The sequence below is a fragment of the Pipistrellus hanaki genome (genome assembly GCF_964339955.1).
Source record: "Pipistrellus hanaki genome assembly, chromosome: 14".
NCBI classification, from domain to species: Eukaryota; Metazoa; Chordata; class Mammalia; order Chiroptera; family Vespertilionidae; genus Pipistrellus; species Pipistrellus hanaki.
The window spans coordinates 14,442,020-14,464,289 of NC_140516.1; the positions used below are offsets into that span (position 1 = coordinate 14,442,020).

The window sequence follows — 22,270 nt, forward strand, 5'->3', positions numbered from 1 at the left end:
AAACCCCTGAAAATGGCCCGGCCGGTGTGGCTCAGTGGCTGAGCATTGACCAGTGAACCAGGAGGTCAGGGTTCGAGTCCCCGTCAGGGCCCGTGCCCAGGTCATGGGCTTGGTCCCCAGGGAGGGGCACGCTGTGACTCTCATGGCTGATGTTTCCAGCTCTCCCTCCCGCTCTCTCTGAAACTGAAACAACAAGAACAACAAACCTGAACATGGAGGTCCCAGGGTGCTCTCCCTCCGGGGAGCATGCCCATGCTCTCCCCTCCCCTTCCCCCTGCCCCGCTGGCACTTACTGTATCCTCTAAGGGGCTCCCTGATGTTTTGCTGCCATCAATAAATTATTTCTTGCTTTTCTACACTTTGTCTCCGGATTGAAATCTTTCCCTCAAGAGGCCCCCTGTCTTGCCGGTAACCGTACCATTGTCTTATTTTCAGGCTTATCTTCTTGCCCCCAGTGAGTAAAGCTCCTTCAAGACGGGGCCTATTCTGGCCCATCCTTCTCTCTCCTATAGGAGCTAGGACAGAAGCTCACCCAGAGCACAGAGGTAGTTGTCTAAAGGGATGAACTGCCTCTGTTCTGGCATTTTCCGCAGAACCCCTCAGCACGCCCGCCCCCGAGCCCCCTGAGCCCATCTCCACGCCCCTCCTCGTGTCCGCCAAGCAGCAGCTCGTGCCCTGCTCCGGGCCCGGACGGATGTCCGTCCTTGATAAAGGTATCTCCTGGCACGGAGCTGGGGTTCCCGGCCTCATGCCTCAGTGGGCCTGGAGGCAGCCTGCCCTGGCGGGCTCCCCGTGACCTGCAGGGTTTGGGGGAGCACCAGGGTGGTTATGTGAGGACAGTGGGTTCCCTGGGGCCTCCGAGTCCTGTTCTCCTCCTGCTTCCCGCCTTGCCCACTCTGTGCCTGTCACACCAGCCTTCTTCCCACCCCTGAGATGTACTGTGACTATTTTCATCTCGGGCCTTTGCTGCTGTTCCCTCCACCAGGAATGCTTTGTCCCAGATCTTCGAGTGACTGCCTCCTTGTCATCATTTAGATCTCCCTTTGTTGTGGTGTCACCCCCATCTTGCAAAGGACGCCTCAAGAAGTCGAATTATGGTGTCACTTATTAACAGCCGGCGGCATATGAGGGAGCAGACCTCGCAGCCCGGAACAGCTTGCCGCTCTGCCTTATATTGGCAGCATATCACAAAGGTATCGATTATGTCTTTGGGTCTGGGATGAGGAACTTGTTTCCCGATTTTACAGAAGTGAAACTGAGCAAGTTAGTTATCCAAAGTATCTACGAATCACTGAGTCAACAGGAACACATTATCTGGGAGCACCGGGACAATTTAGAGTAATTGTGCTGTCCAGATGCCGGGACCACTGAGTCAACAGGAATGCACTATCTGTAGCTACTGGGGCCATTTAGGATAACTGATCTGTCCTGGTTCCCAGGAATGTGCTGCGATGACCAGTGAGATCACAATCAATGGGGCATTCAAACCATCATCAAGGGAGTATTCGATCAAACATAAGTTCAGAAAATAAAAATAACTTACAATTGCCGAAACCGGTTTGGCTCAGTGGATAGAGCGTCAGCCTTCGAACTGAAAGCTCCTGGGTTCGATTCCAGTCAAGAGCATGTACCTTGGTTGCGGGCACATCCCCAGTAGGGGGTGTGCAAGAGGCAGCTGATTGATGATTCTCTCTCATCGATGTTTCTAGCTCTCTGTCCCTCTCTCTTCCTCTCTGTAAAAAAAATCAATAAAATATATTTTTTAAAAATAATAACTTCCAATTGTTTTATCAAACAAATAAGTACAGAACCCAAACAGCAGTTTCCACCTGAGATGATTGCCACCATGCTTCACCTTGACAGTCACTTTCTGAGAGCAGCCTGTTTGAGAACCTCAGTAAGTAATTCTGTAGCTCCCCTCTCCCCCCCCCCCCCCCCCCGCCCCATCCCATCCCATTGCGTTATTTTATTTTCTCTGTCGAGTTTAGTCTAAAACGACCTCTTGCCGGGACCGGTTTGGCTCAGTGGATAGAGCGTCGGCCTGGGGACTGAAAGGTCCCGGGTTCGATTCCGGGCAAGGGCACGTACCTTGGTTGCGGGCACATCCCCAGTTGGGGGTGTGCAAGAGGCAGCTGATCGATGATTCTCTCTCATCGATGTTTCTAACTCTCTATCCCTCTCTCTTCCACTCTGTGAAAAATCAATAAAATATATTAAAAAAAAAAAAAAAAAAAAAAAAAAACGACCTCTTTTTCTGGGTCTGTTGCCTGCCTACAAGAATGTAAATTCTGAGGGCAGGAGTTTTATAGGATTGTTTCCTAAGTGACTGGAACAAGTGCCAATCAGATGACATGAAATGAATGAATGAGTGAAGGAATGAATGAGACACCTCTAAGCGAGCTCCTGGATGTGGGACTGGGACTAGATTGGGATAAATCCACTTTGGATGTAAGATTCCAATCTAGATCCCATTGGTGGTTGAAGCATATCCGAATGGAACCTCCACACCATTTACAACAAAGATCCAGAGGTGGTCTACGCTGCTGCTCTTTATTCACTTCCTGTCCATCGGTCACCCCGGTCACCCCGGCTCTACCACCGGTTAGCTATTTGCCCTTAGGCAAGCGGCCTCGCCTTTCTCAACTTGAGTCCCTCTTCTGTAAAACGGGCTGAGGCTCCTCCTCTCACAGGGTGAGGGTGAGGATGAAAAGGCTTAGCTTATGTAAAGTGCTCAGTGCCGTGTCTTGAACGTAGCCAGCTCTCCCTAAACTGTAGTTACCATCGTGGTGTTAATTATCTTCACCTCACCTCTCTGTCATTCCCATTCCAGCTTTCCCTCTGCGCCTGAGCAGCACCCTGTGTGCCTCAGGCCTGCCCACCAGGGGGCCCCACACACTGCTCTTCCTGCCCCGCTTGGTCCTGCTTGCCTGGGCAGCCAGCCCCTCCCCTCGGCAACTCTCATTTTCCTCTGATGACAGCTCTGTCACCTCTCAGCCAGTGCTCCCTCTTCGTCCCAAATATATTGGCCTCTTGCCCCAAATTCTTCATTCTTTCCACAAATAGTTACTGAGCACCTACTACGGCCTGCTAGGTCTCATGCTGGGGGCTGAGGATACAAGACCATCTCAGATGCCCTCTGATTTAAGGAGAGCATAATCTAAAGGGGCTTGGTGGAGAGGTGCAGAGGCAGAGGGAGCCCTGGCCTGGGCTCGATCACGGGGAGGCTGGATCCAGACTGCTCTTGGGCTGGAGAATCGGCGTTCCTCACCTTCCACACTCCTACAAGCCACTTGAAAATCTGAACCTGTTAAGACCCACCAGAGACTAGTCTTTTCAAACAAATGAATCAATTCAAACACCTCACACCCTAGGCTTCAGTCCTCACCCCCAGGATCCTCAGCCTCTCACCCCAGTTTCTCATCCCCCATGCCCAACCCTTCAGCCCCTCACCTCCATATCTCCGAGTCTCTGTTAAGAAATACTGCAGTTGTTGATTAAATCTGTGGTTCTTAATCTCTTTTTTCAGCTCCTGAACACCGGAGGGATGGGACAACGTGGCTTGGTGGGGAGTAGTTCTCACAGGGGATGGGTCGTATCAGCTTTTCTGTGGTTGTGATTGGATGTGCCTTCAGGAGAGAGAAGGGCATCCCTCACCCCCTCCGAAATTTGGGAGTTGCTTATTTAAATTTTTTCATGTGTCTTTCCTTATCTTTTTAAAAATATGTATATTTTTATTAATTTCAGAGAGACGGAAACATCAATAATGAGAATCATGGATAGGCTGCTTCCTGCATGCCCCCCCACTGGGGATTGAGCCAGGCATGTGCCCCTGACCGGGAGTCAAACCATGACCTGGGTCATAGGTCGATGTTCAACCACCGGGCCACACCAGCCAAACTTCTTCTCTTTCCTGTCCTCATTATAACATTTTCTCACTAGTCTCAAATGCCTCACCACAAATACTTCTCTCAGAGTCCTTGGAGAGAGGCCATGACCTCATCACCCCTAATTCTCCAAAATTAGTCATAGAATCTTAAAGTTGGAGGGCACCGCAGCAGCCACTGGTCCAGTGAGTTTCAAACTTCTCTCGGGGACTTTTTTTTTTTTAAGTCAGGGACTCTCTCCTTCAACAAAATAGTACGTGGAACCCCGATATATGTTGAGCAGCTGCTAGGGCATGGCCATGGAACCTGTAGGGTGCTGTGTCCCGTGGATTGAAAAACCATTCATGGGCACAAAACTGAATTCTTTTCCAATTTACTTTACAGCATCCCCTCACAAACGGGTAACTATTCTTTGTTCCCGAGCGTGTCCGCCCCCTTGCATGTAAGTACCTCATTTCCAACTGCTCCGTTTCCCTCACGTTTGGAGAAGAAGTACTTTTCTCCTCTAACACTGCATTCCAAAGTCAGGGAGGGAAGCTCCTCTCCTTCAGGGCAGTCCCAGGGTGTAATTTCCAGGGCCTTCGAAGAGAAAGATGGGGCAGGACGGCGGGCGGAGGGTCCCACCCAGCGGGCCCTCCAGGGACGATCAGGGCACCTATTTCCTGTGTCATCCCCAGCGCCCCGCTCGGCTCTGCGCCACCGCAAGGCCTGAGCGCCGGTGCTGCCCAGGGGACTGGCTGCAACCGGAACCGCAGCTCCCCGACCCCTGGAGGTTGCCATAGATACTGAGGCGCAGGGAGCCGGTGAACTCCTTATTATTTAAATGTATCTCTCCTCTAATTGCAGTGGGGTAGCTGGAGGTTGTGTGGGTGCTGCAGCAATGGGGATCCAGGAGGGTGTGTGTGTGTGTGTGTGTGTGTGTGTGGATTGCCACTGCGGCCACCACGTCAGAGTCTGAGCTGTTGAGAGAGTGAGGGAGGGAGTCAGGGAGGGAGATGGGAGGGAGACCTAGAAAGGGAAAAGGAGAGAATGATTTGAGTTTCCTTCTAATAGTTGTCCATTCGAATTCTCCACTTTATTTGGATGTCTCACAGAGAGGCGGCGCCAAGCACATAGTAGGCAGCTGATCAATGTTGTCGAAAGGAGGCTGGGTCTGCTTAACCCATGACTGTGAGGCAGTTCTGAGGCTTCACCCCAATGTTTCTCTCATCACTCCTGCGTTTACCCAGAAACTCGATGCGAAGGGCTTTATATGGTCACTCTGAAGCACCGTCCACAGCGGTCCCCTCTCCCCGCGGGCACGGGAGAGGCCAGGGATGAGGCCCTGGCTGATGGTGCCCGGGATCTGGGACTCCAGGGCAGGGCTGGTCTGTGCTCCTGCGTGTTCCGCCCTCTCTGTGTTCTCACTCCACCTTGTGATAATGAACATGGAGGTTCGGCACCTGGAGGTCAGGAACCAAGCGGCCTTGAGGGCTTGGGGAAAGCACATGGATGATGAACTAACAGGCAGCCCCTGTTTGGGAGTGCACTCTGCCTTCAAGGCGACCGACAGACACTCCTGGCTTACTGTCCTTCCCTCGTACACAGTCTCACTGCCCCACGCTGGGACCTGAAACCAGGCTCTCACCCGGGTTCAAGATAGGAAGTGGCCTTCCCCCTCAGCGCCTTACTTCCTGTTGCCTGGGGAGGGGTGGGGCATGGTGTTCTGTCACCTCAGCCCTTTCCTTCTTGGTCCTTTCTGCCCTCCTCCCAGGCAATCTGTTCACGTTTCCCTCTGGTGTCTGCCTAATGTTCCCCACTGGGCAGTCTGGGTTTTGGGACTGGCTCCCAGGACTTTTGGGGTAAGGACAGGAGCCCTCTTGGGGAGCTCTGCTCCACCCGCCCCCCTCAGGGAGGTGGCCTGGGAGGCTGGGAGGACTCTCAGCCTCCCAGCAGCCTTCTGCAGGCAAGCCAGCCTGCTGACAGCGGAGGCCTGACTCCCAGTGGGCGTCCCGCTGTAATCAAGACTGAGCTGCAGCAGCAGTTGGCTGAGCGCCGCCTGCCTGCCCGCCCGGGTGGGGCTGGCCTCTGACTTGGGGTCTAGAGGTCCGGGCAGGCCAGGTACCTGCCCCAGCCAGCTTCCCCTCTACCTAGACAGTTATGGGCCTGGGTGCCACCCTATTCTGACAGCGGGGGACAGAGGACAGGATGGTAGCTGCCTCTGCCCTGCCGGCGCCCCAGGGAGGTCACTGCACAAATATTTATGTACCGAGGTCCGGGGCTGGGTGTACAGACCGCAGTGAACAAAGGAGGCAGGGACCCTGCCTACGGGAACCTACCGTTTAGCGGGGAGGCAAATGTTAAGCAAATAATGACAGCTCACGCTGTTCTAACGAAGCGCCGGGTACTATTCTGAGTGCTGCCTGTGCCCTCGCCCATTTCATACCCACAACGCTGTGAGGTAGATACTATCATCCCCCTCGGCGTTCAGATAATGCATTTGAGGTTGGGAAGGATTGTGCGGCTTGCTGGTCAGAAGTCAGTGGGTTGCCCAGAAGACAGAGCCGGGCAGTCTGCCCTGAGTTCCTTCTTCAGACAGACAGCCTTGCTCCAGTTCTCCCAGTCCACACACCCTTGCAAAGCGTGATGGGCCCCATCCAATGGAAGCACGGGGTGTCCTGCAAGAAAATGGGAACATTTTCTCCTGCCATCGTCCCCTTGCTCTTCTAGCCCACCCATACAGCACGGGGCCTTTTCGATTCGTTCCCCATTTCATCTCTGCCATCGCTGGCCTGAGAAAGGACGTCTGTCATCTTCCCGGTCGGTAGGTCGGCGCGGCCGGCCGAGTTGCACCTGCATCCCTGGCCCGGCCTGGCCTCCCTGGACGAGCGGTGTCTGACGGCGCTTATCTAACGGCGATCCCCATGCTGCCTGGCACCAGGCTCCATGGACTGTCAGCTTCCCGCGGGGAGGCGGCGGGAGCGGGCCTGCAGGGCGGGGAGCTGCGGTCTGGCTCGGACCTGTGACCTTGGTCTTCTCCCGCGCCGCCGGGAGCGGGGCTGGGGGCTTGGGATCGAGTTCGGGGCGGAGGGGCCCCCGCTAGGGAGCTCGGAGGCCCAGATCCCTGCACGATCCCGGCTCACAGACGCCGGGCGCGCCTGGCAGGGTCCGCCCCGGGCCGAGCCCGCCGGCTGCCAACCTCTCCGCTCCCCCCGGGGCCGGTGCGGGACCCTCCCCTCCGCGCCCTGCGCCCCGGCCGGCCGGGCGGCTCCCGGGCGGCGGGCGGGGCGGCGGCGGGCCCCTCCCCGGGGGCGGGCCGGGCGGCGCGGGCGGCGGGCTGGGGGCGGGGCGGCGGGCGGCGCGGGGGTGTCGCCGCGCGCTCCCTCCCTCCTCCCTCCGCGCGCTCCCCGGTAAAGTCTCGCGGTGCTGCCGGGCTCAGCCCCGTCTCCTCCTCTTGCTCCCTCGGCCGGGCGGCGGTGACTGTGCACCGACGTCGGCGCGGGCTGCACCGCCGCGTCCGCCCGCCGCCAGCATGGCCACCACCGCCACCTGCACCCGCTTCACCGACGACTACCAGCTCTTCGAGGAGCTCGGCAAGTACGGCCGCCCGCCGCCCGCCGCCCCGGCCCCGGCCCCCGCCGCCCGCCGCCCGCCGCCCGCCCGGCGCTCTGCGGCGCTCGCCCCGCCCCCCCGCCTGCACCGGCCGCTGCGGCGCCCCCGGCCCGCCCCACCCCCAGCCTTCCCGCCGCCGCCCCCGGGGCCCCGCGCCCCCGGCGCCCCGGCCCCCGGCCCGCAGCCCCTCCGCGCCCCGCAGCAGCAGCTGCCCGGGCTCTGCATCCCGCCGCGGGGACCGCAGCCCCCGGACCGCTCCGGGGCGCCCTCCAGCCCCGCCCCTCCCGCACCCTCCGGCCGCCCGCATCCCCTCCCCGCCCTGCGCGGGAGCTCCCCCAGCGCCCTGTCCCCCGGCCCCGCGCCCGGCGCCCAGGACCCTCCCGGCCCTGCAGCTCCCGCCGCGCTGCGGTGCCCCGGGGTGTGTGTGTGTGTGTATTGGGGGGGGGGGGGATGTGTGGGGCTCGGCCCCGCCCCCCGCCGGGGCCCCGCGTCCAGGCTCCCGGCCCCGCAGGCTGCGGCCGCGCTGCAGCACCCCGGCCCCTCCCCCCCCTGCAGTGGTCCCCGCGCCGCCGCCGCAGCCCCCTCCCCGCCCCGCCGCGGAGCCGGCCGCCGCCGCAGCCCCCGCCCGCCCGCACCCCACCTCCCGCACCCCCTCCCGCATCCCCACCGCAGCGCCTGCCGAGCGGCCACTGCGGCCCCCGCCCCGCCGCCCCCCTGGACGTTTGCAGAGCTGGAGAGTGCGAGCTCCCTTTGGGGAGGAGGAGAGGAGAGGGAAATATCACCCCGGGGAAGGGGCAGGGGCAGAGAAGGGGAAAAGGAAGGGGAAGGAAAGGGGAGCTGCGGAGGAGACCCACACCTGGACCCCCGCTCCCCGTGCCCTCAGCGGAGCCGGGGCGCAGCGGGCCGCAGACGGTGGTGGGAGATTTGAGCCGCACTTTCCGCACCACCGTTCCCGCTGGTTGAGGGAGATTTCTCTCTCCCAGGGGGTTATACCCTCTCTTTCTAATCTCCCCTTCCCCTACCTCCAACTATTCCTGCGGGGAGCAGGCCGGGGCTCTGTGCCCTCCCCTGGCTCTCCGGGCTGGACTGCAGGGCCGCCTTGTGATGCAGCAGGTGTGTGTGCCTTAAGCAGGATGCCCACCAGCTCCCGAGGTGCGGCCTGAGGCCGGGGGCGTGGCTTCTGTGCCCAGGGACCAGGCGCTGGAGGGGGGGGGAGTGGGGTGGTCCTCCCTCCACACATCTGCTCAGTGTCAGGCAGTGGCCCCCTCTTCTGCCCCATGTTGGGTAGTGCTGTGTGTCACTGAGCTGGCCTGTGTGTGTGTGTGTGTGTGGTTTTGAGGAAAGGTGGATGGGAGCATCCCCTGCCCTCGGACCTGAAGCGTGTCTGTGTTACTCTCTTGTGCTCCGTGTCCCAGTTCTTTCCCCCTTCTCCCTCCAGGGGTGCTTTCTCTGTGGTCCGCAGGTGTGTGAAGAAGACCTCCACGCAGGAGTATGCAGCAAAAATCATCAACACCAAGAAGTTGTCTGCCCGGGGTGAGTGCTCCCCAGCGTGGCGTCTCCCTGGGGTGTCTCCAGGGTCCTCGCTTCCTCTGAAGAGGGTCAGGGAGCTGGGGTCGCGCATTTTAGCCCTCGGAGGCGGGTTGGGATTGCGGGGTGGACCTCGAAGCCGGGGAAGGAGTTGTATGGGAAACCCGAAGTGCTCAGGCAGATGCGTGAGGAGGTGTGAGAGAGGTAGGTCGCGGCAGGGAGGAGCGGTCCCTGGAGGCGCAGGGAGCGTGGCTTTAAAGAGAAGGGGGGACATGGGGGTGCTGGGCAGCATGGACCGGAGAGCTCTCTCTCCGTCTGGGGCATCTGGAGTCTGTGTGTGTGTTGGGGGCAGCGGTGGCTGCTCCCGGTCTGTCCTCGTCCCCGTGCCCCCGCGGTGACTTAGGATGGAGACGCAGCAAGTGAACAGCTCTGACAAGCCAGCCTCCCCCTGCCCACCAGGCGGCAGATCAGACTCCCAGGGGAAGGGAATCTGTAAACATCAGAGGAGGCAGCTACTGGCGAGGGCTTCTGGGAACAAATCCTGCCAGATGAACTTGATTGCTTTTTTTGATCAAATTACAAAGTTGGTGGTGCAGGCAGCAGATGCAGCCTGTCCTGGGTGGAGCGGGGTGATGCCTCGTGGCCTGGAATTCTCAATGGCCGGGCCTGGGTGGGAGCCGCGTCGCCTGCCTCGGGGGTCTGAGGACGAGGGAGGGCCAGGCCCTGGAGCCTGGCTGGTGAGATCCTCCCGAGCGCCTGACACACCTGAAGCCGGAGGGTCAGGCCCTGGCTTCCACACCTCGCACCTACACTCCCTGAACCTTGCCTTGGGTGCTTGCCAAGCTCACCTCATCTGATAGGTGCAGGCCCAGCAGTGTGCGGAGTGCCCTGCGAACAGGTCTGGTGAGTCCGGAGGTATGTGGAGGGGTTAGGTCATCGAGCGAGCGCCGCAGGGTGCAGGAGGAGGGGGACACATTTTATGAGCTTCGGAGCAGGGAATCCGGGCTGGGCGGTGGGATGCCTTAGATACGTGAGGAGCCAGGACAGAAGCCTGGGGGCAGACGGGGGAAGGCTATCTGGACGCAGGCATCTCTAGGATAAGAGAGGGAGCAGATGCCCCAGGCATGGGAGAAGCTGGACGCCCCCACAGAGAGGACAGTGGGCTGCTGTCAGTGGACGGTTGTCCTGGGGCCTGTGTCTGCCTCCTGGCCGGGAGCCCTCTCGCCGTCCCCGCTGCCAGAGCTTGTCTCGCGTCCTCCCAGCCCCCACCTCTTGCCGCTGCTCCACCGTCGGCTATAAAGTTGACTTATTTGTTTGTTTCCTCTCTCTCTGGGTACCTTGCATCGGAGGCAGTGGTTACCATAGAGATACGTGGGCAGTCAGATGCACTCCTCCCCTGGGGTGCCGGGAGGGGGGGTGGCGGGGGGCCGTGCTCGCTGGCAGACATCCTCTGGCCAGGGTTGCAGGGTGCGGGCGGAGGTGGCAGCCTGGGAGCGCGCCCCTTCCCGCGTCCACGCGGCACAGCCCCGGGGTGGCCTGGTGTCTCCGTTCCTCATGTCACGCTTGCTCTTTCCCACCTCACCAGTGTCCTCTGACCCAGGGGCGGGGGCAAGGGTCGGAAAGATGACTGGGAGCCCGACTCGGGGTGCGGGGGATAGCTGGTGAGGTAACTTTGTAGAGCTGCCCGCCTTGGGCTGTCATATTTTTTTTTTTTTTATTTTATTGAGTTTTTACAAAGAGGAAGAGAGCGGGATAGAGAGTTAGAAACATCGATGAGAGAGAATCATCGATCAGCTGCCTCTTGCACACACACACACACACACACACACACACACACACCACACACCACTGGGGATGTGCCCGCAACCAAGGTACATGCCCTTGACCCGAATTGAACCCGGGACCCTTCAATTCCACAGGCCGAGGCTCTATCCACTGAGCCACACTGGTTTCGGCTGGGCTGTCATTTTCTACTCCCTCCCTGCCGGCCTGAACTTCTCTGGCCTGGGCAGTCACGTCTCCTTCTCATCCTCCTCCCCTCCTCTCAGCCTTGTCCTGCCTTTCGCGCCTGATGATCCTCCTTCCTCTGCCTAGGCTGGGGGAGGTTTGATTTCTCTTTGATTTTTTCCCCCCCTCTCAATAAGGAAATTCTTGTGTGAGATCCTGTGCTCCAGACAGCAGCGCCCCCTCTCTGGAGGCGGTGATGCCAAGACTGGGGCTCCGTCGCGGGGCTTGTGTGCCAGGTTAGCGTTGGGACGGAGGCCCTCTCCCCCTGGCTGGTGGGCACCGATGCCAACCGGAGGGGTCAGGAGTGTGTGCGTGCCAGCGCTGTCTGGAGGTGGGAGCGTGAGGGGGCGGGTGTTGTCTTGGAGATGGAGGGAGCACGCCGGGGGCTGCGGCGGGCTGGCGGTCAGTGTGGGCGTCGGGGACGAGCTCCCGGAGAGGCTGGGCCGGGGGGCCCGCGAGGCCGGAGCCCACGGGGTTCGGCAGTGAAGGCTGCGGCTTCCTTCCGGCAGCCTCTCGGTTTACGCTGTATATTTTATAAAGGAGCAGCCGCCGGGGCTGGGTTTCACTCCCCGGCGCTGTCTGTCTGTCTGGGGCTCCGCGGGTGTTGGGTTTCGCGGTGTTTGGGAATGCGGTGGGCCGGCCGGGGGCGCCCGGAGGGTCTGGAAGGGGCTCGCGGTGTTGGCCGAGCGTCCCTGCCCGCGCTCCTCCCTGGCTGTTGATTCCCCCCGAGCCGGGAACCGAAAGGAGAGAGAGAGAGGAGAGAGAGAGAGAGAGAGAGAGAGAGAGGAGGGTATCGAGCTGCCTCTCCTTGGCATTCAGGACGAGGTGGCCGGGAGGCACGGGGAGGAGAGATCACCTGGCCTGCGGGTGGGAGCTCTGGACGGAACCCTCCCTGTGGCTTCCTGTCGTCGTCGTGGCCTCGGGCCCGCTGGTGGCTGGGCTGCAGGGCGGGGAGCGCGTGGGGCGGTGCGTGGCCCACTGTCCTTGCAGCCCTGCCCGCGGCAGGTCACCGGGAGTCACATCGCGTCACTCCCTTTGCTCCGGGGCAGCGGTAGGTGTGGCGTTGGGGCTCTTCATGGAACCCGTGGTGCCAGGCTGAGCGCCCTGCGAGGCTGAGGGAGGCATTTAAAATAGGCCTGGATGCAGGCGCTAGTGGGCCAGGTGATGGCGATGGTAAGTCGTTATTTTAAGATTTAAGAGCAACCCCCCCCCCCCCCCCCGGAGCCTGAGCCCTTATGTCTTTTTTTATTTTTAAATCTTCCTATTCCCTTATCTTTATTCATATGCCTATAGATTTTCACCTCGTGGCGCATAACATTTTCATATCCTGCTCCCTTGCTTGCATCCGAGACACTGCCCCACGTCGCTGCAGTTGAAGGGCAAAGGGTCCTTCCTTTCTTCTACGTAGTTTAGGGTTTATTCTTGGGACAATTAGCATCTAAGAAACCTCTGTATTTGGACCATGTATCTTCCTTCCAGTTGCTTTTCTCTACGATGGGTACTTGGCCTTACTAAGAGATGCTACCAGGAGCAATATTTGAAATCTGTTATGCGCTTGCTATATTTATTTGTTTGTTTGTTTGTTTGTGTATGTGTGTATGTATGTCTGTCTCAGTGGCTAGAATGTCAGCCCATGGACTGAAGGGTCCCGGGTTCAATTCTAGTCAAGGGCACGTATCTCGGTTGCAGACTCGATCCCTGGCCCTCATTAGGGTGCATACGGAAGGCTACCAGTCGATGTGTCTCTCTCACATCAGTGTTTCTCTCTCTCTCTTTCCCTGTTATCCTTCCAATCTAATAATCAATGGGAAAATATCGATTAACAGATGTTCCTCTTCAGTCTGTATACCCTATGTGAAGTAATTTCTATTGAAGTAAACGTAAACCAAAGCTTTCCTCTGCCTAGCGGCCTGGGAGGCGACAGGAGGGACCAGATCTGTTTCTTTACTGCGTGGGGGCATGGGCTTGCAAAGTACCTGGTCTATACAGAGCATCCGTGTGTTGAATGAATAGATTAAAAGGACCCCCGAGCCCATCGTGGTTGCCTTTTGGCTTTGGCTCTCGGGAACCTCCGAGCCAAGTTGCTGGGACCCTTATACCCTGGAATTGGCTCGGGTTCCCCATTTTTGCTCCGTGGAGCCAGCCTGCAGGCCTGGCGGAGCTGTCGGGAGAGCACAGGTGAGAGCAGGGACCTGTGCTTGGGACGTAATGCAGGTTGGAGAGGCAGGAAGACAGGGTCGCTTAGGGTTCCCCGTCATTGACGGCCGGCCTTCCGGGGCAATGTGGGAACGCTTCGAAGCAGTGGCTTCCAGGGTGAGAGCACAGAAGGATCCCCTTGCGTTCTGGTGAAAATGCAGGTTCCCGGGCTCCAGCCACAGAGACTCTGCTTCCGGGTGTCTGGGGTGGGGTTCTAGAATCCACATGCAGGTGGGTCCCTGAGCCACATGCTCTTAAGAAACGCCATCTAAACTCAGCGACGGCACTGACAACTGCTCTTGCCATGCTCGCTGAGATTCACCAGACACACGTTTCCCCAGCCGTCCCCAGGTGGCGGCTCTGCCGGTATGCGGCCATCTGTGCGCCCAGGGCCGCGCTGTGATGTGGGGCCTCCTTCGGAGCTCCCGGATCGGGACCTCCGTCCGTCCGTCCGTGTGCAGGGCTGTGGCGAGCCGAGTGCCTGGGGCTGAGGGATGTTGGCCACCCGAAGGGCAAAGGCTGGCCCTGTCTGGGTCCAGCTGGCCCCGGGGACTGAAATAGGATCCCCCGGGTGGTGCCAGCTGAGAGTCCCCACCCCCTGCATGCTGGCCTGAGCAGCCCCATGACATTTGTGTCCCCTGTGGCATCTCCGAGTGAGACTTTCCCGTTAAGGATCTGGGTGAAGGGAGGGGAGGGTGGAGCGGCAGCGGGCGGGGGAGGAGGAAGAGAAATCTCGGCAGCGCGGGCGGGCGTGCTGGGGCTCGGGAACTTGTGAAAGCATCGGAGGAGGTTGTACACAGAGCCATGCTTTCCTCCTCCGGACAACACAGGCCATTTTTCTTTTTCTTTTTTTAAAAAAAATATATCTTACTGACTTTTTACAGAGCGGAAGGGAGAGGGAGAGAGAGTTAGAAACGTCGATGAGAGAGAATCATCCATCAGCTGCCTCTTGCACACCCCCTACTAGGGATGAGCCCGCAACCAAGGTACATGCCCTTGACCGGAATCGAACCCGGGACCCTTCAGTCCGCAGGCCGACGCTCTATCCACTGAGCCACACCGGTCTTGGCCCATTTTTCTCTTTTGACGGAGACATGGGCATCCTGCAGATCAGTGACTGAGCTCCCTCCCCGGCTCTTCCTCCTGTGGGTGAGAGAGCAGCCTGGAGGCCCTTCTCTGTGCCAGGGCTGCTGCCGGCCGGCTCCGTGCGGCCACGCCGGGAGCTGAGTGACTTGGCTCATCTGCGCCGGCCTGCCCCCTGCCCTCCGCCCGCCTTCCCGGAGGGACTGGGGACGGAGGTCGGAAGGTGGTCCCGTCCCGTCGGCGAGGCCCCTGCCTTCTCCCAGCGGCTGGTCCTGGTCCCCGTCAGAAGCGGTGCCCGAGCCTGAGCCTCTGGGCGGTGCTGAAACCCTAGCCGCGCGCGGCTGCCCCCGTTCTCCACGGAGGCCGGGACGGGAAGGAGAGGAGGAGTGGGTGTGATGGGCTCTGCCCCCGTCTCTCCGTCTGCCGCCCGCCCGCCCGGCGGCCCTGGCAGGCCCGCAGGGCCTGACCCCCGGGGTGCCAGAAGCGTGGTGACAGGAGGAGATGGGCACTTTGCACCTCTCGAGTGCCTCTCAGCAGAGGCCCTTCGCCGTCTTCCCCTGGACCGGCGGGCCTGCCCCTCCGTGGGCCGGCGGGGAAACCGAGGCACAGAAGTGCTGCGTGCGGCGAGCCGGAGCGACGCCGATGGCTGTGCCCGTGCCCGGACCCCAGTGCGCTCAGGCCATGTGGCCTTCGCTGCCCCGTGGCTCCTCCCTTGAAAACACAATTTCTGGGTATTTTGTTCCCGCGGTGAATCCCGACGGGCCCCTCCACACCTCTCGGCGAGGCCCAGCGCTCCGAGCCCAGGGGGAAACCTCTCCTTCCCGCCGGCTGAGGCCGCGCTCTGGGCTGTGCCCAGGTGTCTGGGTACAGGCCCCCTTACGGTGGGGGGCGTTCCAGCCACACACACCCCCCCACAGCCCATCGCTACTTCCTGGGCCCCAGCAGCTTCTCATCTGCTCCCCTCTGTCCCCCTCCCGCTCCCCTCCCCGCTGCTTGCTGCTGCCCTGGGAGGATCTATTTTTAGGGGCTGCTTCCTGGGATGGTTTACTTGGGGCCGGTTACCACGAAGGAAATGTCACCAAAACAGTGGGCACAGGCCGCCCGCACCCACAGCCCTGCCGGGGGCCCGGCGGGCTCGGCGGCTGGCCCTGCCCCGGCCCCTGAGCGTGTCCAGAGCGCCCAGGGCTGGGGACCCCGTGGGGCTTTCTCCTCCGTCCGTCCGTCCGTCCGAGCTGGTTCGGGAGACTTTTTTGCTGCGGGACACTTCTTGGCACCTCTTCCCTCTGCCGCCTCCTCCGTCAGAGCCAAGCGGGGCTCGGGGCTCGGAGTGGCCGCTGTAGCTGCCCGCGCCCGGGCGGGAGAGCCGGGCGGGAGAGCCGGGCGGGCGCCAGCCCGGAGGACGGAGCCGCCGTTCACGTGGGGCTCACGTGGCGCCCGCCGGCCCCGGGCGCTCGCGTTCCGAGCCCTCCGCTGGCTCCCGGGCGGGTGGGTGTGGAGGGAAGAGAGGCCACGCATGCCCCCTGGCTCGCACAGGGCGGCCGGGCTGCGCTTTTAATGGGAGACTTTGCACCTCTACGGTGAGACGCCAAGAGGAAGGGCCGCGGCGGCGGCGCAGTGTCAGGGCGAGGTCGGCGGGACTGCGGTCTGGGACGGCCTCCGTCAGCACCGAGGCCAGGGGCTGGGCACCGGCAGCCGGAGCGCGGGGATTGGGACGCCAGATCCCGCCCGCGCCCTTGCTGCTCACAGTGGGTGCCAGGGGGCTCGGGAGGCGGGGAGCCCACCCCCGGTGGAGCATCGGGAGTGGATGGGGCTCTGGAACGCTGCTCACGGTCTCGTGAGGGCCACAGGCACAATCCCTCGAAATTCCCTTTGGGGAAGTCCAGGGTGTCGTTGAGAGCGGGTTGAGGAGGGTCCCCGGGTCAGGGCGAGGGCTCCGGCCGGGTCCTTTCCCCCTCTCGGGAGGCCGTGTGTTTGGGTGGCAGCGGCGTCTTACGTGAAACCAGTTGCTGGCATTTGTGGTTTTAGAGAAATGTCACCCAGTCAGCGGGCAGGCCCCTGCAGGGCCGGAGAAACGGTGGCCAGCCCCTCCCCCCTTCCCCCCCTCCCCCGGCCCCTGACCCCCCGGGGGGGGGGAGCGTGCACCTGGAGGGGCTGCTCCCCTGGGGGCCCCGGGGAGAGGTGGCTCCAGGGCTCTGCCCGCCCCTCGGCTGCAGGCCGTCTCCTCGCCGCCTGCTTCTCCTTCCTGCCTCCCTGGGCACAGGGGACCCCCCCCGGTGCTGCCCTTTCTGTGCAGGGTGCCCGCCTTTGCGGACGGAGCCCAGGGCCCGTCTGGAAGGGCTGCGTGGGCAGAGGCAGGAGGGGCCGGGCCCGCAGGGGCTCTGCCCCGGGTGGGCTGCCGGGCGGGGCCGTGCCGGCCCTGATAACAGGCGCTTCTGCTTTCTGCTCTGCTGCCACCTCTGCTTCTGGAGGGGGGGGGGCCTGCAGAGGGCTGTGGTTGGAGCTGGGCTGAGGGCCGGCAGGGTGGGCCTCTCCATGGCAGGCGCACACAGGCGGCAGGAAGTGGCCCCGTGCAAAAGCGGGAAGTGGCTGTTGTCAAACAGGAAGGGGGGGCTGGGCCGGGGGGCGGGGGGCGGGGACGAGCCCGGTGGAAAGGTGGGCGGGAAGGTCAGCCCGGGCAGGTCCAGGCCGTCCCCGGGGAGCGGCGAGGTCAGGGGTCACGGGAAGGAGGTGTGTCTGGAGGAAAGAGGCTGCTTTTGCGACAGGAGCAGCTGGTGGGTGGCCACCTTGGGCCGCTGAGCCCGAGCCTGGACCTCCCGCGGGGACCAGGGCGGTGCAGGGCCCGGTCCCTCTGGAGGTCGGGGATGCGGGGTTCGGCCTGGACGGCCTTCGGCGCCGGGAAAGATGCTCTCCCCGCCTCACTGGTTCCTGAATCCTCCTGCTGCCAGGCGGAGCCCTGCTTTTCCCCAGACCAGGACCCGCCCTGGAGGGGGTTGCAGGACAGAGCGCGTGTGGAGGGGGGACAGCAGACGGGAGCGGAGAGGCCGGGGTGCTGGCGGAGTGCGTGGTGGGAGGAGGCGGGGAGAGTGTGGTCGGCAGAAACCGCGGCTCATTGAGCAGCGCTGGATGGCAGGGCGCCCGGCGGCCGGGCTGGAGCTGCGGAAGAGGAGGCCCCGCGCTCTGAGGGCCCTGATGCTGACCCTCACCAGCAGACGGTGGACCCAGGGGGGAGCGCCCCTCCCCCGGGACGGCGGATGGAGCCGGCAGAGGGCTCCGTGGTGTGCGGGGTGCCTGGGGCCTGTCCGGCTCAGGCAGAGGAACTCTCCCGGTGCCTCTGGTACCAGCCCCGGCCACAGCGCCCTGCCCGAGAGGCCTCCCTGTCCTGTCACCGGGCCCCGGGGAAGGCGGCTCTGGGTGTGCCCAGCACCGTGCCGAGCACTCGCTCAGTCACCTCGTTTAACTCACCTCTGTTTTATCTTATTTTTTATTTTTGTAATATATTTTTATTGGTTTCAGAAAGGAAGGGAGAGGGAGAGAGAGAGAAACATCCATGATGAGAGAGAATCATTGATCAGCTGCTTCCTACACACCCTCCACTGGGGATCGAGCCTGCACCCTGGGCATGTGCCCTGACCAGGAATCCAACCGTGACCTCGTTCATAGGTCGATGTTCAACCACTGAGCCACACCGGCCGGGCATCACCTCCATTTTATTATTATTATTATTTTCGTTGTTATTGTTTTTAGTCCTCACCTGAGGATATTTTTCCATTGATTTTTTTTTTTTTTTTTTTTTAGAGAGTGGAAGGGAGGGGGAGAGACACACACAGAGAAATACCGACGTGAGAGAGACACATCGATTGGTTGCCTCTAGGGCCGGGATGGAGCCTGCAACCAAGGTGTGTGCCCTTGACCAGAATCAAACCCTTCACTCCTGAGGCAGATGCTCTATCCACTGAGCCACACTGGCCAGGGCCGTCACCTCCATGTTAGAAGTGAGACCACGCTTCCAAACGGCTCACCTCCTTCGGTCCTAGTCAGACGCCGCCTCCCTGCTGAGGCTTTCCCCGACCCCCCTCTCCCCTCTCCCCTCTCCCCTCTCCCCTCTCCCCTCTCCTCTTCTCTCCCCTCTTCTCTCCCCTCTCCCCTCTTTTATTTTTCTACGTAAGCACGTGCCACGCCATCCGCTTCTTCTTGTCTGTCCCTCCCTCCGACCCAGCCCCACTAGAGTATCAGCTCCGTGACGGAGGGCAGAGATTTTTTTTTGTCTGTTTTGTTCACGGCCGTAACCCCAGCATGGAGAACGGGTCCTGTCCCAGAGCAGGCCGCAGTGCATATTTTTTGGAATGAATGAATGAATGAATGAATGCATGAATGAAGAACGGGGCTCAGGTGGGTTTAAGAACGCGCCTGACGTGGCACCGCCGGGACTCGATCTGGGCCGCTGGACTCCAACCTGATGCGGGAATGGCGGGATTCCACGGCCGAGGATCCGAGCAGCAAGGCCGAGGCTCAGCCGGGGCTGAGAGGACACAGGCTACCCCCGGGACGGGGCCCAGCTGCTCGGCATGGGGGTCCGGCTAAGGGGTCCTGAGCAGAGGGGCCCCCCGGGCCCCGGCAGCGCCTTCGAGGAGCGGGGAGCCTGGTCTGCTCCCTGCGCGGCCCACTCTGAGTCAGGAGAGCCGGGGGCCTTATTTTTAGTGCCGCTGCTGCTGCCGTGGTGGGACTGTAACCATTAGCCGGCGGGAGACTTAAGGGAGGAGATAAATGTTAATCTCCGGGCCTCCCCTCGGCTGCCACCTCCGCAGAGTGAGATGCTGTCTGCACCTGCCCCGGCAGCCAAGCCCGGGGGCCGGGGGTGGAGGGCGGTCAGGTGCGCGGCCAGAGAGAGCCGGTGGGTCTGCAGCTTTGGGGCCGGCCGGCCAGCGGGGACCTCCCGCCCCAGGTGCGGGCGCTCGGACGCTCCCCCGGCCAGATCGGGAGAAGCCAGCCCCTCTGCACCGGGCAGGGCTATCGCTGGATTCCTGGACGACCTCACCTTCCGAGAGTCCCCGGGACGGAGGGCCCTGGGCGATGGGGGAGCGGGGGGACCTGGGCTCTCCTGGCCGGGGCCTGGTCCGTGTCCGTGCCGCAGCGAGGCCGGGAAGGAAGGCCTGACCCAGATCCCGGGCAGCTGGACGGATTAGCTGGGCCGCAGGAACTAATCCCTGCCCGTCCCTGCCTCCTCCTTCCACAAAGCAGGGCGTCGTGACGGGAACGTGTCGCACAAAGCCGGGGGTGGTGGCGAGACAATAAATACGAATTCCTTCCAGCCTGCAACCCCCGCCTCGTCTCAGAATGCCTGGTCCCGGGCTGGAGGGCCTGCGGCAGGTGATTTACCCCTCTGGGCCTCGGTGTCGGCGCGGGCACCTCACCAGAGGGAGGGTGTGGGAGTCCCGGGGGCCTCACAGAGGCCCTTGCTGTTTAGGAGAGGCGGGTGGGCAGATCCCCTGGCAAGGGAGGCAGCAGTGGCTCGGCAGGTGTGACGGGGAGGCATCTGCCTGGGCCGGAGATGTTGGGGTGACCTGGACTGTGCTCCCCAGATGTTGGGGTGACTTGGAGCTGTTACTGGATGCTCTCACTTCTCTTTACCCTGTCGGCATAGCATAGCGGGGGGGGGGGGGGGGGGCTCAGGCCCTCCGCCCGTGTGACCTTGGGCCGTCACTTTAACTGTCTAAGCTTCGGCTTCCTCGTTTGTAGTGTAATGGGGCTAATCAGATCCCCTGCCGCCCAGGATTTTTGTAAGGATAAGATAAAATAATCCATGCCTCTGCCTGGCATACAGTAAGTGCTTAGTAAGTAATAGTTATTACAGCCGTAGTGGACGTTATTGATAAAACACTTATTAAGCCCCTTGTTACGGTAGGAACTCAGGAAAGCACCCCTCAGAAAGGTCCTACCCCTGATCCTAGCTGGATAGCTCAGTTAGAGTGTCATCCTGATACACCAAGGTTGTGGGTTCGATCCCCAGTCAGGGTACAGACAAGAAGCAACCAATGAATGCATAGATAAGAGCAGAACAACAGGTAAATGTTTCTCTTTTCTCGATCTCTCTCTAAAACCAATCAATCAATCAATCAGTCAATCAAAAGAGTGTGGCTGGTGTGCTCAGTGGATTGAGTGTCATTCCATGGACCAAGAGGTCCTGGGTTTGATTTCTGATCAGGACACATGCCCGGGTTGCAGGCTTGATCCCCAATAGGGGGTATGCAGGAGGCAGCTGATTGATCTATCTCTCCCTCTCCTTTCCTCTCTGAAATCAATAAAAATATATATTTTTAAAAGGTGTATCTGCCAGCTCTGGCCAGTGTGGCTCGGTTGGAGCATCGTTCCATGCATGGAAAGGTTGCAGGTTTGATTCCTGGTCAGGGCACATGCCTGAGTTGTGAATTCGATCCCCAGTTGGGGCACGTGCGGGAGGCCATCAATTAATGTTTCTCTCTCTCTCCCCTCCCCCCCTTCTTCCCCTCTCCCTGTAAAAAATCAATAAAAACATATCCTTGGGTGAAGATTAAAATAAAAAAAGATGTATCTGCCTGGTGTAGAAGTAAGCGCAAGATAAATATTGCCTCTTTATTTTTTCAAATCACCATCACCTTCGCTGCCAGCACCATTATGTTTTAGGGTTGCTGTGAAGACTAACGTAGAAACTATATGCAACCCCTAGCACAGTGCCTGCTCACATAGGAGGTGCTCAGTAAAACTTAGCTATTCGTAGTATTTCTAACAAGAAAGAGGTTTTGGCCTTAACCGGTTTGGCTCAGTGGATAGAGCGTCGGCTTGGGGACTGAAGGGTCCTGGGTTCGATTCCGGTCAAGGGCATGTAGCTTGGTTGCGGGGCACATCCCCAGTGGGGGGTGTGCAGGAGGCAGCTGATAGATGATTCTCATCGATGTTTCTAACTCTATCCCTCTCCCTTCCTCTCTGTAAAAAATCAATAAAATATACGTATAAAGAAAGAGGTGTTGGACTCCCTGGCCCAGGGAGAGCCCTGCAGTAGCGGGGAAGAGGACCGGGGGCTCCGTGGAAGACCTGGATTCAAATTCCCTCCCTAAGCCATTCCTCGCCTGGAGAAGGGGTCGGTCACAATGCCTGTCCCAGGATTGCTGTGACTTGCTGCGTTGATTCAGCAAATTGTCCGAGTGCACCAAGTCGGGGCCTAAGAACCGAACGAGTGTGAATGGCCAGGTGGCCACAAGTAGAAAGTGTGGTTGATGGCTTTTGGTTTTTCTCTGCTTTTAGATCACCAGAAGCTAGAACGCGAGGCCCGGATATGCCGACTTCTGAAGCATCCAAACATCGGTAAGTGCACGTCTGTGCGAGTGCTGTGTTTCTGGGGCGTTCTGTAGCGGGGGCTGGAGAGCAGAGGCTCGCTGCTGCTGTTTTGTATGTGGAACTACCTCTGCCCCTGGGCCTTCGCCTGCTGCCTTGTCTTTCCCACGCGGGGAAGCAGCCGTGTCTGGCTCGGAGCTCGGGGGCATTCTGGTGTTGAGACCTGGGTGTCTTCGTGCCTGCGGTGCCATCTCAGGGCTGGGGTGTGCGGGATCGGAGCAGGTCACATGCTCCGTGTCTCCCCTCCTCCTCTCCTCCTCCTGTCTTTGGGCTGAGGCCTGGGCCGCTCAGTGTGTGAGGCTCTGGGCTGGTGTCCCTCACCGGGGCCCTCCGCGGTCCGGGTTTTGTTTCTGGACTCTTTTGAAAGAGTTTTGTCCCCGTTGCAGTGCCGTGCACACTCTGGGGGTTTCCATGGTGCCCTGTTTGTGTTCCCGGAGCCGGGGACGCAGGCTTGCCTGGAGGAGAGGGTGGCAGGAGCCACGTGGACGGGGAAGGAGAGGAGCGAGGAGGCATTCTCCCTGCTCCCACCCGACGTGGGGGACAAGAGCACATTGTTGGCTGTTCCGAAAGCCTGCGGAGGTTTGCCTGCCGCGGCCCACTCCGCTCGGTTCTGC

General features: G+C 60.6%; 1 protein-coding gene across 35 annotated transcripts in view; it reads left to right on the forward strand.

Moving 5' to 3' along the window:
* The first annotated feature begins 6,476 nt into the window (after window positions 1-6,476).
* Window positions 6,477-22,270, forward strand: part of CAMK2G (calcium/calmodulin dependent protein kinase II gamma) — a 68,180-nt gene continuing 52,386 nt past the window's right edge. For 10 of the 35 annotated variants that reach the window (XR_014796849.1, XM_084904845.1, XM_084904842.1 and 7 more), the window contains exons 1-3: window positions 6,509-6,687; window positions 8,914-9,008; window positions 21,567-21,626. Coding sequence is in view for 32 of the 35 variants with exons in the window: in XM_084904845.1 (XP_084760971.1) it covers window positions 6,524-6,687; window positions 8,914-9,008; window positions 21,567-21,626 (319 nt within the window). In the remaining 3 variants the exon portion in view is untranslated. Of the gene's footprint in view, window positions 6,688-7,202; window positions 7,461-8,913; window positions 9,009-21,566; window positions 21,627-22,270 lie in introns of those variants that run through there. The other 25 variants (XM_084904866.1, XM_084904844.1, XM_084904870.1 and 22 more) reach the window with 11 other exon arrangements.